The sequence below is a fragment of the Chanodichthys erythropterus genome, chromosome 13 (assembly GCF_024489055.1).
Source record: "Chanodichthys erythropterus isolate Z2021 chromosome 13, ASM2448905v1, whole genome shotgun sequence".
Classification (NCBI taxonomy): domain Eukaryota; kingdom Metazoa; phylum Chordata; class Actinopteri; order Cypriniformes; family Xenocyprididae; genus Chanodichthys; species Chanodichthys erythropterus.
This window is the reverse complement of record NC_090233.1, coordinates 7,411,540-7,429,837: the sequence shown is the minus strand read 5'-3', so window position 1 is coordinate 7,429,837 and position 18,298 is coordinate 7,411,540. Positions and strand designations below refer to the sequence as shown.

At 36.9% G+C, this 18,298-nt stretch overlaps 2 protein-coding genes across 3 annotated transcripts; both read right to left on the bottom strand.

Annotated features, from left to right (window-relative positions):
- Window positions 1–284: 284 nt before the first annotated feature.
- upk3b (uroplakin 3b) lies at window positions 285–7,824 on the bottom strand. Its single transcript, XM_067408394.1, has 6 exons — window positions 7,737–7,824; window positions 4,438–4,581; window positions 4,078–4,312; window positions 1,438–1,520; window positions 1,089–1,218; window positions 285–746 (listed from the first exon to the last, which is right to left on the bottom strand). The coding sequence occupies exons 1-6, from the start codon at window positions 7,798–7,800 to the stop codon at window positions 551–553; spliced, it is 852 nt and encodes a 283-aa protein (XP_067264495.1). The 5' UTR covers window positions 7,801–7,824; the 3' UTR covers window positions 285–550.
- Window positions 7,825–10,583: 2,759 nt separating this feature from the next.
- prkrip1 (PRKR interacting protein 1) lies at window positions 10,584–17,315 on the bottom strand. 2 transcript variants are annotated; one of them, XM_067406607.1, is made up of 6 exons: window positions 17,149–17,315; window positions 16,959–17,037; window positions 14,562–14,662; window positions 12,957–13,042; window positions 12,794–12,855; window positions 10,584–11,265 (listed from the first exon to the last, which is right to left on the bottom strand). In XM_067406607.1, exons 1-6 carry the CDS (start codon window positions 17,272–17,274, stop codon window positions 11,171–11,173), a joined length of 549 nt encoding a protein of 182 aa, XP_067262708.1. In that variant the 5' UTR covers window positions 17,275–17,315; the 3' UTR covers window positions 10,584–11,170. The 2 variants fall into 2 exon arrangements, with proteins under 2 accessions (XP_067262708.1, XP_067262709.1); XM_067406608.1 differs by having other exon boundaries at window positions 10,584–11,262; window positions 17,149–17,314.
- Window positions 17,316–18,298: the final 983 nt, after the last annotated feature.

The window sequence follows — 18,298 nt, the reverse complement described above, 5'->3', positions numbered from 1 at the left end:
GGTTTACCAAATATCCACAATATTTAAATATGTATAATGTATAATGTATGTATATAATACTTAAAATGAACAAATTGTCAAAGATATTTAAGCCTATTTGAACCCTAAAACAAGGAAACAATGAACTAGTTAATAGGCTACTACAGTATGACTGTCACAATACCACATTTTCTTGGTTACTAAACAGCGCCATCTAGTGAATTTGCATGTTGTAGTCAGTGTAGTGTATTTCTGTTCCATCTGTTTGTTTGTTTGTTTGTTTGTTTGTTTGTTTGTTTGTTTGTTTGTTACCATTTTGTCGCGTATAATAATGGCTAAAAAATAAACTTTCAACACAATCATTCTGGTTTGATGTTACATGGGAAACAGTTCTGATCCCAGGACAACAATGTAACATACATGATGATGTGTGTGTCATAGAATTGATGGGTTAATTTGAAGTTCACATCCTTTCCTCTATTTTGCCTTGTGACATATTGAAATAGGAAATACTGCATAGTAATTTTGCTTCCCATGGAATATGCACTGCAATGATGGTGTCTATGGGAGCTCACAGCTTCTGTGTCTGTATTCCAGACTTGGGCAGAGTGTCTGATGTGGAATAATTTTTCACTTCTGACTCGTACGCTGGGTTTTCGTAGGGGTGCACTTGGTCCTTCAGGTGGGTGTCATATCGGGGGATACGGATTGAGTTCATGACAGTCTGGGAAATCCCCGATATGGGCTTTCCTTCTTTCCTGCCACAGCTTGATGGACAAGATTGAGTTGTATGTTAGGAAAATGAATTGCACTGGCTTAAGATGACATTACATACAACAATATAATGAGAACAGGACAAGAATTAAATACATGGTAATGCATTCTAGACTGCTACAAAATACCATAAAAGAAATAAACATTTATGTTGGCTATATTATCTGGAAAAATAAAAAATTATAGTTCGATAAAATTAATTGCCCTCAAAAGTTTTTGGACACTTAAGAAATAATATATGATAATATATCATTTTAAAGTGTGATTTAAGGGTCTACATTTTGGGAACGCTGTATTTGTGAGGTGGACATGATTGATATACATGATTTACTCACCAGACTACGCATAACATGATGAAGAAAAGGAGTAAAAGCAGAGCCGCAGCCACACTTAGGATGGTAGTAATGACAACCATGGCACCAGATCTCGCACTTAGACCATCATTAATGGTTTGAGGGTTTTGAACTGTGTGAATAGATTATTAAGACATTAATAACAACTAAACTTAACGTAAACTTAACAACTACCTTACTGTCTAACAATAAGCAGTAATTAGGAGTTTAATGAGGCAAAAGTCAAAGTTAATAGTTAATAGTGAGAGTTGGACCCTTATCTAAAGTGTGACCAATAACCCCAATATTTACAAAATGGTAATTCAAATTATTTGAAATTATGAATTCTTACATGTCAGAAGAGTAATGTTGGGAGACCAGTTCGACATATTAACAATAGTCTGGTTGTTCACATCGATGAGAAGATATTTGAAACTGTGAAAAACAAAAGTGAAAAACAGTTGCAATACACAACCTGGTTTCATGGAAAGATGTTCCTGTGGGAACGTTTTTGCGAGTCGCAAAAATCCGTACCAATACTTACATATCACTGCAGTTTCCAACAGAAATGAACACTAGAGGCAGTAAAACAGCAAGCACGATTTCAGGGTCAGCAAACTTAAATTCAGTGTTTAAGAAGCTACTTTGAAACTGCAGACAAGCTACCCTTCTGACAAACTACAGTATTTTACAGTAAACTATTCAATGATTAAGTTGAGGATCTCAAATAAAGACAGCATTGCAGAAGAACCAGCATTTGAGAAGTACTGTATTTTTGTAAGATTTTGTAAATAAATAAATAATTGCCAGTGGGGATTTTTCAATGACTCTTTATGCAGGTTACACTGTTAGACAAGTGACTGTTTTAATGAGTGAATCATTGAATTATTCACTTAACAATTAGTTCAAATGCACTGATTAAAGCCACAGATTTTCGCTGCTATAGGTCTTGTAGTTTGATGATGCCAAGTTTAAGCATGGAATCATGGGAGATGTCATCTTCACCTCACAACCGGTGGAAAATAATCGGGATAGGACTCGGGCAGAAATCATGTTCATGGATGCGATTACTAACGTTACTGTAGTATGAAGCAGAGCAGGACAGAGTGTTGTTGGAGCTGAAAGAGGCCGCTGGAGCAATTGCTAATGAAAGACGAGAGCGTGAAACACACCTCGCAAGTAGTGGATCTTTTATTATGTCACAGTTGTCGCTTCCGCTTCTTCTGGTCAAGAGTATCTGTGGTAACGCAGTGCTGTTTTATCATATTAAATACATTTGAGTGTGTTGAAAATGATATTACAACATTCCTCTGAGTGTTCGCTTGGCGACTGCTGTGAAACATTTGTTGCACACTGCAGTAAGCTAGATCAATATTAGAATATCATATGACATGCGATTAATTTTAAAACATATTGTATGACGGAGAAAATGGTATTTGTCTCTGAGGCATGGTGAAAACATGGTACTCTCGGAAAATCAAGAAAACAAGATTCAAACAATAAGACTAAACGTGTTGAGCTATAAAACAATTATTAGTTTTCTGTATATAAATGTAACCAAACAGTTGTTCCCTTGTCTAATAAAACATAATATATTAAAGCATCTTTGGTGTTTCCATGGTTTCTACAAAATAACCGTTTCTACCGAAATCAAGAGTAATGCAGGTATGATGTCGTTGATAGGCGACACACGGACTTGGTCCATGTCCTGGTTAAAATTGGTTATTTCTCTGAATTTAAACATTCTTGGAAACATCTGGGATAATGTAAGTACACGTCAACAAAATATATAAGACTGTTCTATATGTTTTTTGATATTCTAATCCAAAAATCTTACAAATTGTGCCTTTAATTCAGGAACTACTGTCTGTTGGCTAGAAAAAAACACAAAAGTTGACTTTGTTTTGAGTGTGACTCCTTTTTAAAAACTTCAGTGTAAGAAAAAAACTGGTGATGTAAATGTCAATATTGTGTTAACTTTTTTTTAGCTGTTACAATTGAAATCTAGCTGTAGATCTGAATATCATCACAGCCAGGCAGATATTCAGCAATGGCACTCTCGTGAGATATTGCTCAAATAAATCCATGATCAATTTTAAGCAGTTTTCCTTGCGTACCGGTGTTGTGCGAAATTTTGACCCCCTGCCAGATTATTACCCCCTAGTATTGGTAGGTTTAGGATTAGGTGTGGGTGAAGGGTTAGGATTAGGGGTGGGGTTAAGATTAGGCAATCAGGTATCGATTTCAAAAAGGGGGGTAATAATTTAGCAGGGGGTTGAAATTACACCGCCCGCCGTACCCTCCCTTCTTCAGAAATGTGTTTTGAACTGAGCATCGTCTCCCGGACGAGCCCCCATTTGTTACAGCCGGCTCTTAGACTGCAACAAACAGGAGACCAGATGCGCCAGTTCTTTGCAGAAACATTTATTTTACACAAGAAAGGCATAAATATAACATAAATAAAGAAGCATTTTAGGGCCAGGCAGGACACTCAGTGTAACGCAGACCATCAAGCGCCATACTGGAACCAGACAACCATTCAACCAAAGCTCCCACACAACCAGTCTCAGTGGAATTTAACTCCGCATCCAACAAGTGTCAGGTGTGTTGGCCATGCCCCTCCAGACGGCACCTAAGAATCACACACACCCAACAGACGCACAGCGTCGACTGGGATGTCACAATCGGGAATACCGGCACCTTTTTTCCACTTCAAGCACTGGCTACTCACTATAAAAGCCAGTGTTTTTTTGTTTGTTTGTTTGTTTGTTTTTTTACAGTTGAGATCAAATGAAAGTATACAGTTGACATCGAAATGAAAGTTTTGTTGGTTTTTGTAATCTTAAATCCTGGAAAAGGATTAGCATTTTAAAGTCAACATGAATTGTCTTCAGAATCAAACATTTCCTGTGTGTTTTTTATAAAGGCAAAATTGAATCTATATGTAAAATAAGGTCTGAGGTTCACATTGCAGTACATTAAAAGGTCTTACCTAACAATGGATCCATTAGGCAATATTCCATTACAGTTGGTGCCACTACAATTCCCCTCGGCTCCGACAATGAAGTAGAAATCATTGGAGGATTGACTACAAGGGAAGCTTGCCAAAGTTCCAACTTTGGTCACAAAGAAGTTCCTTGATGATGGGTTAAATGCTGCTGGGTAGGGTGACAGGTTGAGAACGTAGGGAGCTGAGCTGTTAACTTGAGCATCAAAGGTGGTGGTTGCTAAAGGTGAAAGAGGATTGATCATTTAAACAGATGGGAGCATTTGCATAAAACCTTCAGTAACCTGCAATATTTTAGAACAAAAATGTATTGAACCCTGACCTTAATTTCTAAAGACATTTTACCTGAGCTCAGCGCAGCTACCAGCCATATCTCACAGCCATTGCATGTCTGATCAAAAATACAATACGGCTGCTTCAGCATTACTGTATTGCTGGTGATTTTGGCTTGGAAATCATTAGGTGTGAGCTGGGGCTGGAATGTCTGACCTGTAGACAGAAAGAAACAGTTGAAAGAGCAATTCAAGTGAACACATTGTTCCAACTTTATCCCCATTCTAGTCTGTCACAGAATAATAGTAGGTTATGCCCTGATTTACTTGCACCTGTCATAGGGAAAATGGATTGCATAACACCTACCAACCCCAAATTCTCTATTTACAGAGGTACAGGTGTATCAGTTGAAAAAACTGGGCAAGGAACAGAACATACAGGCTCAGTCTTGCCTTCTAGTGTGTTTCTCCTGAGACTTGTATGAACATGACATATCAAGAACACAGGTTCAGTGGTATACAGAACCCTAGGTTTCTTGGCTCAATTTTAAAGAACACTTTATGCCAAAATGGTTCTATATAAGGTCTTAAATCATTACATAATACTTTCATTTTTAACTTTTTTTCTTTCATTTTTTTTCTAGTGATAAAGTATGTTGACAAGCTGTTTAAATGGACAATATGTAAGATTTTTGGATTGAAATATTTTGTGTCTGCTTACAAAGCACTCTGTCCTGTTTTGCTTCATACATACTACAGTAACATTAATAATCTCGTCATGTATATGTTTTCTGCCCGAGTCCCATCCTGTTTCTTTTCCACTGGCTGTAGACATCAAAACAACACCTCCCATGATTCCGCAAAATCAAGGTGTCATCAAGCTATGCCTTTGTTTTGAATAAGTGACTTCTAGCAGTGAAAATTTACATAGTGTGCCTTTAAAACAAAATTAATTAAATCGAAATCCATAAAATGATCCCATGATGGAAACCCCTAAAAGGTTGTACATATGAAGCAGGTTCTATTGAGGTTCTACTGACAAAACCCTTTAAGGTTCCATATAGAAACTTTGGTAACACTTTAGATAATTAAATATTTAAATATGACCTTTCCTTATTAAAAATGACCTTTCCCTAAATAAACTACTAATTTACTGCTTATTAATAGTTAGTGAGGTAGTTTTTAAGTTTAAGTATTAAGGATGTAGGATTAAGAATGTAGAATAAGGTCATGCAGAATAAGGCATTAATATGTGCTTAATAAGTACTAATAAACAGCCAATATTCTAGTAATGTGCATACTAATAAGCAACTAGTTAAAAGACCCTCAAATAAAGTGTTTAAAAGTTTAAATACACTGGATTCCTAATGCTGTTTGTCATTATTGGATAGTATGATTTTTATGATCCCTCTTACTTGGTTAAAACTATTAAAGGGGACCAATTATGCCCCTTTTCACAAGAAGTAATACAAGTCTCTGGTGTCACCAGAATGTGTCTGTGAAGATTCAGCTCAAAGTACCCCTCAGATCATTTATAATAGCTTGTCAAATTTGCCCCTATTTAGGTGTAAGCAGAAACATGCAGTTTTTGTTTTTGTCCCTTTAAATGTAAATGAGCTGCTGCTCCTGGTCCCCTTTCCAGAAGAGGGCGGAGCTTTAACAGCTCGCACTTCAGTTGCTCAACAACAACAAAGCTGGAGAATCTCACACAGCCAAAATGAGGATTGTCAGTACCGGTGTTCAGCCTCACATTATTCAAACTGGAGTCGGACACTGATGGAGAGACTCAGGAAGAAGTTACAACTTTTAGAATGAAACTGGACGTTTCTGAATGGTTAGTGGAAAAATGTATGTAGTTTCTGTGGAGTTGATTCAACTCATTGACTAGCATGTGATGTCATGTTAATTTTTTAAACCAATATTGACGCCCACTATACATAGCATACCTGTTTGTCAAACAGAGTCATATACACCATTCTAACGTTTATGATTGCTATCAAATGCTGTGAATGGTCTAATATTTTTTCCAAAATATCGCTCCAACAGAAACACTTCTTTTTTAGTAATCAATCTTTCCAGAGTCAACTTGCAGGCTATCCAAGCTAACAGGGCTGTGCCCGTCTGTTCAGCTAGTTAGCATGCTTTGCTTGAACTTTTTCTATGGCGTTAGAACTGGTACACCGCTTTCGCTTGCGGAAAAAAAAATGGCAGTGCAATGGATGGAAACGTGCAGATTAAGGAGTGGTATATATTTGTGGCGAGCAGGGCGGGCGAGAGCCGTGAGGTAACAGCGCGAGGCCGGTGGCACGAGAGTTAACGAGCTTCACCTGGGAGGCGCACCGGCCTTGAGTCCCTCACGGAGGAGCTCCGGGAGCATAAAAGGAGGAGCGACGACAGTGAAGGACGAGAGAGGACCAGGCCTGGACTTTATTTTATGTATAATTATGTTTGTGTGGCCGGCAGATGTCCGCGAGGGTCTGCCGGCATTACTTTTGTTTTGTATTTGTTTATTTTGAATTAAAGTTTTGTTGAATGTTCTCCGGTTCCCACCTCCTTCTTACCGTACATACGTACATACATCACCTTCCTACATCACAAGGGGAGGAAAATCTGAAATCCGAGCTGCCGTTTTTTTTTCACATGCTTGTAGAGAAAGGCTTGCCAAAAGAAAGTTACTAGGTTACTCCTTTTTCACATTTTTCTGGGTTGGTAGATGCACCGGGGACCCGATTATATAGCACTTAAACACTGAAAAATCTGATTTTCATAATATGTCCCCTTTAACATTTTGCAGATTCTGCAAACATATATTTTATTTTCATTGGAATATCAGCCAATTTGCATGCCCCTATTTATCATATATTATATTTTTGATTATTATTTAATAGGAATTTATAATCATATTTTCATTAAGAAATGAACCAAAAAACAAACAAGTTATATGTTCTAAAAAATTAAATAATTAATGGACATGTGGGGCAACAGTACAAATATTTTACATTTTATGAACTACATGTTATATTTGGTCAGCATTGTAAATGTATTCATTTTAATGTGAATTTCTAGGTGTGTCTGTGTAAGTATGTGAGTGTGTTCTGGGGATGTTCTCTTCATTCATGTGTGTGTGTTCTGGATTGTGCCAGTTTTCTTTCTTTTTTTTTGTTTTTTTTGACTAATTTAAAAAATGATGTTGTTATATATATAATATAATTATATATAAATAAATATATATAATCTATAGAAATGGCCGGAGGAGAGGAGCAGAGTTAAACTGAGAGAAAAGGTAATCAACATGATTAAAGAAGAAGTTTTTATATAGTAACAACAATAAAAAGACCGAACTAACATCATTTAAAGCTCAAATGCACTTACCTTGTCCGGTCCACATCCACATAGACATCAATGACATCAAACGGATCACTGCATTTGTGTTCATCTTGTAACAAGGACGCAGATAGTTTCTAATGAATAAAATCCGGAGCTAAATCACACCTGGCTGGTGTCTGCAATTCAGTAATACGCCTGGCAGATCATCAACTCTTATAAAAAGAAGCTGAAGGGGAGAGGGAGTTTCTCATGAGGGTGTGTGAATCCCAGGTAGAAACTGGGAGGTGCTTTGGGCAATAAAAAAGTGCTCTGAAATTCCAAAGACTGACTATTGTTACTTTGTAAGCTTTGAAAAATGCTTGAAACATATTAAAATGTTTTCTGCTTTAATCATATTAAACAAACACATTTTAATTGACAATGCCAAGGTACACTTTTTTGATGTTGCTGCAGCATATTTGATGCTTGAATGGAAAATAAAGCAAAGTCAGACGAAAGGCTGTTTGAATGACTAATGTTAAAGTTAACAAACCCTCCAAATGGTGATGTCATTCCCATCAAACAATCACATGACGTGAGTTGACATCCAAACGCAGGGGTGTGGCGTCTATTCATACAATACATCAATAATACAAGCAGTGCTCAATTCCTAGTGTCTTGAGGGCAGAACATTAATTAAAAACTTAATAAGCATCAAAACATTTCATGTCTTAATTAACACCATCATATTGGTTTTCTGTGACAAAAGCTGCATATTACACAACTCCAGCAATTGCAAATAATCAAAACTGTGTTTACCTGACCTAAAACCAGCTTAACCAGACCTGCTTAGACATGAAGCATCTGAACTTGTTAGGCACACGTCATTGACATTTTCTCTAACGTTCTCTTTCTTGTTAGAGGCCTATATGTGAATATGTAAAACAATATTATTTAAAAGACTGGATGGGTGAACTGCAATCATGACAGTAGTATAATACAACAATATCTAAAAATCTCATTGAGGTGAATCAGACTATGATCCAGAGCTATTAACAGTATTTACCGAGTGATCATGCAGGGTGGAGAGAATTCACATGTATAGTGCATTAAAGGAATGTGGTACACATGACAACAGAGTCCATTAGTGACTAATGAACAATTACACTGCTAGTCCTTTCAGTAATTTACATTTTTTTCTGTTAATGCTGAGATTTTTGCACATTTCCATGAAACATGGGAAATTAGAGAGAATTTCTGTCAAAAATCCTCAAATTGTGTTTTTTAAAAATAGTTTCTTATTTTGCCATTTTAAATGTGCCTGTGTACAAATGATTTTTTTAAAAAGTAAACCATTATATCTATTATTTGAGCGAGTTTGACAAGGGCCAAATTGTGACAGTTAGACGACTGGGTCAGAGCATCTCCAAAACTGCTGCTCTTGTGGGATGTTCCCAGTCTGCAGTGGTCAGTATCTATTAAAAGTGGTCCAAGGAAGGAACAGTGGGTCATGGACGGCCAAGGCTCACTGATGCATGTGGGGAGCGAAGGCTGGCCCGTGTGGTCCGATCCAACAGACGAGCTACTGTAGCTCAAACTGCTCCAGAAGTTAATGCTGGTTCTGATAGAAAAGTGTCAGAATACACAGTGCATCACTTAGATGCAGACCAGTCAGGGTGCCCATGCTGACCCCTGTCCACCGCCGAAAGTGCCAACAGTGGCCACGTGAGTATCAGAACCGGACCATGGAGCAATAGAAGAAGGTGGCCTGGTCTGATGAATCATATTTTCTTTTACATCACGTGGATGGCCGGGTGCGTGTGCATCACTTACCTGGGGAACACATGGCACCAGGATGCACTATGGGAAGGGGCCTTGCTATCCATGTGGATGTTACTTCGACACCTACCTAAGCATTGTTGCAGACCATGGAATCCGTATTCGCTGGTGTCTGTGGCCTCATTCAGCAGGATAATGCACCCTCATGGTTTGAGGAGCACAACGAGTTTGAGGTGTTGACTTGGCCTCCCCAGATATCAATCCAATCGAGCATCTGTGGGATGTGCTAAACAAACAAGTCCGATCCATGGAGGTCCCACCTCGCAACTTACAGGACTTAAAGGATCTGCTGCAAACATCTTGGTGTCAGATACCACAGCACACCTTCAGGGTTTAGTGGAGTCCATGCCTCGATGGGTCAGGGCTGTTTTAGCAGCAATAGGGGAACCAACACAATATTAGGAAAGGGTTCATAATGTTATGCCTGATCGGTGTGTGTGTATATATATATATATATATTTATGGTGCAAAGGTAATTGTTTGGAAATATATAGTGTATAAAATTGTGTGTGTATATATATATATGTGGTTACACTTTACAATAAGGTTCATTAGTTAACTGCATTAGTTGACGAACTAATAATGAACTGCACTTCTGCAGCATTTATTTCATCTTAATATCAACAATTACTAATACATTATCAAAATACATTAAAAAATTAATTTGTTAACATTATTTAATGCACTGTGAATTAAAATGAACAATGAACAGTTTGATTTTTAACTAATATTAACAAAGATTAATACTGTAACAAATGTATTGCTCATTGTTAATGTTAGTTAATACATTAATGCTAATAAATGATCCTTAAAGTGTTACCATAAGTACAAAGTAAATATGTGTGCAATGCATGAAATTATATATATATATATATATATATATATAAATATATATACACGTACTCTTTAAGCTCACCAATGCAGCATTCTTATTTGATCCAAACTAGTTAAAACAGCAATATTGTAATTATATTAAAATAAAGTTATTTTAAAATGTAATTTTTTCATGTAATGGCAAAGCTGAATTTACAGCATCCACAAACAGTTCCATGAAACGCCACACAACCATTCCCTTCGCTGTTTATTTAAAAAATACATATTTACAACAGAATAAGTCAATCCTATTGGTAACAATTTACTTAAAGCCTTTACAATGCATTATAATGCATTAAATATTTCTATAAATAACTGTAACCAAAGTTAAAATGCATAATATTCACAGATTCTGAATTTGTTTTGCCATGTTTTAAAGCATTAAACTTTCAAAAGGTGTGTTCAATAAATAATGTATTATAACTGATGTTGCAATTATTCATGAGACCATACAATGCCTTATAAGGTGCATTACAGGGCATAATTAATGCATTAAAATACTTTCATAATGCATTATACATGAAGGCTTTAAGTAAAGTTACCAAATTATTTTATCAACACGAAAATGAAGAAAAACATACAGATTTGTTTTTAAATGTCCAGGTCAAATGTTGAACATCAGACCATCTCAACCTCAAGCGTTTAACATCAACAATAAAGGATGCCAGAGCACTACTGAAACATTTAAAAAAAACAAACCAAAAAACACGTTGGTAATTGTTTTTTGCTTGAGGTGTTTTTGGCATCACATGGTAATATATGCTGGAAACGTCCATTCCTTCATTCGGTCACCTCTTCCCCATGATGAAGCTGGGCACTTCTGCATCATCATCTTGCTCCTCTGCTTCAGAAGCCGAGGATGATGACGACTCCTCTGAGGCTGCTGACACAAAGACACGTTATTGCTCACCGCTTCGATGAAAGCTTAAATTACTCAAATTCAACAGGTGCAGTTACTATAATGATGATGATGACGATGACCTGTGCTGTCACCTAAAAATAGCAATATTAAATACAGTGCCTAGATTAAATATTCACATTCATGGGTGTTACAACACTGAAACAGAGGATTTATTTTGCCTTTTAGACACTGATCAATAGAACATTTCTACAAATCAAACATCAATTATCTTCAGTACCAAGTCGGTACTAAAATTTAAAAAATACCAGCATTTCCCCTTATCATTTTGAGCAGATTCTTAAACACCTGATTGGCCATCGTGTTCACGCTCAACAGATACGTCGATGATTGGCTACAATGATCAACACTTCAAAAACTTGTAATAGCCATCTTTGAAGCTTTTCACCGAGCGCTTCGATACACACAAGAGCGTTTGAAAGCAGGCGTCTGACGGATCCGCTGACTGACTGCCTGTTTTCAAATGCTCCCGTCCGTGTGTATCGGTGTAAGTGCTTGGTGAAGAGCATCAATGATGTCCGATTACATTTTTTTAAATTGATCACTGTAGCCAATCACACACCTATCCATTTTGCGCGTGAACAATGGCCAATCAGAGGTGTTTAAGGTTGCGTTCACACTTGTAGTTCGGATTGTTTGGTTCATTTGGTACGGACCCCCCCCAAAAAAAACAAAAAAACATTTAGTCCTGTTCCAATTGGCAATTTTAAATCAACTTTTATCAAATTTTAACCAAAAGATACTGAACCTAAAGGCATAAGGATATATTCACAACGTGATTGGTCGGATTTTATGACATACTGCCTATTTTGCGACGGAACTTACCGAACATTCAAAACAATGCTGTTTGCTGAGGTAAATGCGCTCGTTGTGTGTGCGTAGCCTGCATGTAATGGTATTTTGGTACAGATGGGAACTCGTGAAGAGGTTATAAAATGTGTAAAGGACTCAAAACAGCGGCAGGAATCCATCTGTCACACACAAATGATCTGCTGCGTGGAGACACGCATCTGATGCCTGTGATGGACAAACATGCGACTATGACTAGAAAAAGTGAGGAGCGTGAGGATTCTGTCCTTTTTAGGGTCTCATCTTCCCGTTTTTGGTTGGTTTACATGTCTTTGGTCCGTGTTGTGTTCATATATCATTCGAACCGCACCAGAGTTTGTTTGGAAGCGGACTGAGACCCATCTTTTCAGCGGTCTCGGTCCGCACCAGGGTTCGGATGGCAGCGTTCACACGTTCAAATGAACCGCACTAACAGAGCAATCTCACCAGGGTTCATTTTAATCGAACCAAACATGACAAGTGTGAACACACCCTAAGAATCTGCTCAACAGCGCTCCAAATGATAGGGGGAATTGCTGGTATTGTCAAATTTGTGAAAGTTCAGTACCTTCTTGGTATCAAAGTCCAAAATGTCCACTGTGATTAAATTCTGTAACACCACAGAATGTGAACAAGTTAATACTTGTATTTCATTATATCCAACCTTCTTTCTGGCTCTCCATCTTGGCTTTCTTGGCCATCAACTTCTTTTGTTTCAACTTTTCCCTAAATGACACAAAAGAACAATTGACATTCAGAAACTAGAGATAAACTAAGTTTTCTAAAGATTCTAGTATCTGAAACAAACAAGATGGTATTTTGCAAACCTCTTCTTTCTGCGCTTGGCTGTTCTTTCCTCAGCAGCCTTTTGGTTTTCTTTCACCTTCTTAATATAGTCTTCATCCAGCTTTTGCTGCAAGAGTGAAAAATTAAATATGAACCAATATTAGCTCAAAAAAAAAAAAAAATTGAAAACAGACCCCATTAATGCAGGAGTCAGAAAAACATACTCTATGCAAATAATGTTGGTAAATATTTTTAATAAAATTCTATTTTAATGGAGTGGTTTAAAGTCTTCTGAAGAGACAATCACTTTATATAATTATAAGATTTAATTTAGGCTTTAATTCCCATCTAAACACCTGAATATTACGTTGGCAAATGCAAATGAATATTGCTCGACGCAGCAACAGCAAAATGTATGTCCTCTGCACCTGTAAGCTTGAGAGTAGAGCAGATCCACCGCTGCTCTGACACCACACCTAAATTCTGTTAAGCCGCTACAAATAACGGGTAGAACTGCATTCCACTGAAGCACTATTCACCAGCAATAATTTAAAGTTTAAAAAAAGGGTGGACTGAAAAAAAAAACAATGCTCTGCATGTCACTGATAAACGTGACACTTTCTAAAACCCATCATTCACATGTATATTGTTCTGCAACAATTCTGAGCACTTTATATTTTCACCAATTTGTCAACGTGAAAGAGAGATTTCCAGCTGTATATGTCAATACACAGCAATAGTAAAGGAGCATTATTTGAAAAACTGATATTATGGTGTAAATTAGGGCTGTCATGATTCCTTGATTAAATTTGAGTACTCGATTTTAAAAAAAATCGTACAATTCATACAATTAACAAAAAAACTAGAAGACATTTAAAATATATGTTTAATAGTCATATTTTAAACCCTCACTCTGAGTTTGCCTGTTTTGATGTCAACATGTTTAAGAAATTACAGTAGCTGTGGCATTTCTATTGTAAAGAAGTGGTCAAGTATTAAAGATTAGTGGACATGAATTAAATGTTGTTTGGCCAATATTAAACAAGAATTTAATCTGCTGTAAAGTAACACCACCACCAGGCCATTGGCGCCCTCTGTAGGCATTTGTTATAATATGTAATGCACATATGTTAAGGTTTATATTATGTATATTACATTGTGTATTTTGGCAGTGTTGTTCAATAAAATCATATGATTACTTTCTTTAGATACTGTATCTGAACCAACTATTATTGCCTCAATGTCATTATAACCTGCACTGAAACTGGCATTTTGACCTTCAACCGTTTGGAGTCTATTGACATCCACTATAAGGAGAATAATCCTGGAATGTTTTCATCAAAAACCTTAATTTCTTTTCGACTGAAGAAAGAAAGACATGAACATCTTAGATGACATGGGGGTGAGTAAAAGTAAAAAAAGTGAACTAATCCTTTAACCTCTGCAAAGTGAAAAAAGTGCAAAAAAAACATGACGGGTGTCTTAAAAACAGACCAAAGACAGATTAAATTTCAAAATAAACATTAATCAGATTAATCTTCAAAATAACGACAGCCCTAGTGTAAAATGAACTAGTGACATACATACATTGTAAAGCAGCTTCTAGTTAATCAATCATCATGTGCTTTAGGCAAAACTAAACCTACCTTGTCAGATATTCGTTCCAGGAACTCCTGTCTCTGATACTCTCGACGGCGCAGATGTCTATACACGTGGAATTCACCGCTGCCTGCTCCAGCACTGGAGCCTGAGAAAATGAAACATAACAGCACTCAATAAAGACATATGCACCCCTCCACGGCTTCAAGACAAAATATGAATCCATATGAAAACTTCATAGTATCACAACATAAATCAACAAAAATATTGGGTCATTCACTGTTAAAGGGTTAGTTCACCCATTCTGTCATCATTACTCACCCTGATGTCTTCCCAAATCAACTACCACTTTGAAGATTCAAAAAGTTCATAAAGAGATTATAAAACTAATCCTTATGAATTGAATTGTTTAGACCACACAGATTCAATTAAAGGGTTAGTTCACCCAAAAATGAAAATTATGTAATTTATTACTCACCCTCATATTAATATTATAAAGTGATGAGAATATTTTTGGTGCGCCAAAAAAACAAAATAACGACTTATATAGTGATGGCCGATTTCAAAACACTGCTTCATGAAGCTTTGGAGCGTTATGAATCTTTTGTGTCGAATCATGATTTGGATTGCGCATCAAACCGCCAAACTGCTGAAATCATGTGACTTTGGTGCTCTGAACCGCTGATTCAACACAAAAGATTCATAACACTCTGAAGCTTCATGAAGCAGTGTTTTGAAATCAGCCATCACTATGTAAGTCCTTAGTTTTTTTTTTTTGTAGCACCAAAAATATTCTCGTCGCTTTATAATATTAATATTGAGCCACTGTACTCACATGAACTGATTTAAATATGTTTTTAGTACATTAATGGATCTTGAGAGAGGAAATGTCATTGCTCCCTATGCAGGCCTCACTGAGCCATCGGATTTCATCAAAAAATATCTTAATTTGAGTTTTGAAGATTAATGAAAGTCTTACGGGTGTGGAACGACATGAGGGAGAGTAATAATTTGGGTGAACTTTTATTCACATATAAACATTCATCAACTCAAACATCAGTTGTGGTAAACAGAAGCTCAAGCATGTTTGCTTGACGTGCGAGAACAAACGAGGCTCATTCTCGTGTGTTACGCAGCACGTTTGAGCTTCCGCAAGAATCCATAAGGTTTGTGCTCATGTATCAACCAAGTACGGCTGAGTTTCTGTTTATGCTCGCTGATCAATGTTTACATGTAAATAAAATCCTAAATTCAATCCGTTTATCATATAAAGCAATTGTGACTCTTCAGAAAATTTGCATTAAACCGATTCATATGGAGTTTTATGATCTCTTTATGAACCTTTTGAAGTAACAGTTAGTTAGAAAGGGTGTTACGTGAACTGTCAATGGAGGGACAGAAATCTCTCAGATTACATTTATTAAAGAGACACAACCCAAATACTCCAAGGCCCGGTTTAGCCTGAACCAGGATTAGCCTATTCTACTTACAGAACGAACGAGGCGCCAGTTTCGTTTTTTTCCGCAAGTAGAATAGGACATACAGCATAAGCGTTTTGAAGAATACAGAAAGCAGAAGCATGTTCAAGGCTATAATGTGTGTTTATAAAGCATATACAGTTGTATTTTTTTCGAAAATGACCAATCATTTCGCTAGATAAGACCCTTATTCCTCGTCTGGTATCGTTTAAAGCCCTTTGAAGCTGCACTGAAACTATAATTTTGACCTTCAACTGTCTGGAGGCCATTGAAGTCCATTATAAGGAGAATAATCCTGTTATGTTTTCATCAAAAACCTTAATTTCTTTTCTTTTTAGTGAATCGAAACACTTGAATCAAACACATTTGTGAAACATTCGGATCGTTACTGAATTCATTTCACTCACTTACTAAACTGCAATTACAAATTGTTCCTTTAATCATGTCCAACTGAACCAAGAAGTGGTTTTAGTGATCTACAATTCATGAGATGTATATGTTTGAACATTAATTTAAGTAATCAGTTGAAAAGGAATGATTATACCACAGCCACACGTTTAATTACATGATTAATATATTTATGAGCACTCATTGGGCATTTGTAAACACGTTTTGCAAGAATTGTATCAAGTTTATGCCTTTTTGTGTGTGTGTGTGTGTGTGTGTGTGTGTGTGTGTGTGTGTGTGTGTGTGTGTGTGTGTGTGTGTGTGTGTGTGTGTGTGTGTGTGTGTGTGTGTGTGTGTGTGTGTGTGTGTTATAGTGGTCCTGCTAAAATCTGCAGTTCTCATTTGGAAATATTTTCTGAGAGCATTAAGCATTTTCCGCCTATAATTATTTCTTCCTTAGAAGTACTAAAAAGAATCTTTAAATGATACTATTAATAAAGCATTAGAGTTGTTCAGAGACGAATTTTTACATTACTCACGATTCCCATCCCAGATGTGAGACAGTAAACAAACACAAACCCATCACATCCCGCACAAACTCTGGTGGAGCCCGTGGATTCCAGTCCTTCGGTCTCTCCGGTATGGGCGCAGGTTTATCCTTTAAAAAAAATACAGTATAAAACTCAGCACTGTTTGATGTGCAATGCATCGTTATCATGAGTTACAACACCAATGAAAACCGCTAGTTTTATATAAAACTTAAACTCACAGGATTTCGCATCAATCTCTCCAACTTCAGGCGCTGCTCCTCTGCTGGAGTTTTGGCGATAATTAGAGGCTGGGACTCTTTTTTAGGAGCTTTCCCTGATCGCACATCTTTCTTATCCTCCGCCATGATTCCTCCAGCTACTTCTTCGAGGCAGGTTTTGAGTTCTTCTTCTGTTCACTCGCGGCAGTTCACTCATCTGTGACCACATGCTGCCACCTACTGGACTGATGTGGATCTACATCGTTTTGGGGTATTTTCTTCTTCTTCTTCTTGTTTTTTGGCGCATTGCATCCTGTGTGCATATCGCCACCTACTTTTGCTGTTATGCAGTCATGGTTTATTTTTAATCAACTTCTTGTCTTTGATCTTTTCTAATTGTTCACATATACGCACATAGCTAAATAATATTAATACTTACATAATTTATCGATGCTATATCCTATTCCTTCTTCCCAGGACCCAACTGGCGCTGCGTGTTTTTGGGTATCAAATATGCGTATTTAGCTAATGACTGAATTACATTTTGCACTGATCATATAGATATTATTATAGAGTTATTAAATCAAATATATATTATAAAAATTATTCACCATGCATCCTCCAGATGTAATCCCCCAAATCTAAAATACTAAAAAGTGCCATATTATCATGTTTTTGGACATGTTATGTACCAAAGAAAGTAGTACACTGGTGTTCTTTGAAATACTTTGACAACTATACCAGACGGCCGGTAAGTCTGTTTCGAGTGAATCGGTTCGTCCTTGCGTCTCGTCTCATAGCTATGCAGCGTTGGAAAATCTGGTGAATTGGTTCGTCTGGAACTTTCTGGTTGAATAATTATGTGTGACATGATTCACTTTGCTTTCTTTATTTAACGTTACTTAAGTGCCTTTATTAAGTACTAATTTTAATTACATTTATCATATTCTTTTTCGCTGCATTATGTTTGAATGTGTTCGTCATGAACAAATTCACAGTTTATTACGACCGGTGTTGGGAAAAGCTACTTTAAAAGCATTACAATAGAGTGCCCCAGGGATGACGCGTTTTTGTAGGCAAAACCCGGAAGCGAGTTAGCATTTTAGGAGTTCCGGTTCCAACGCCGTCAAGTCTATGGGTTTTTTGAATGGGTTTTTGCTAAATCGCCTGA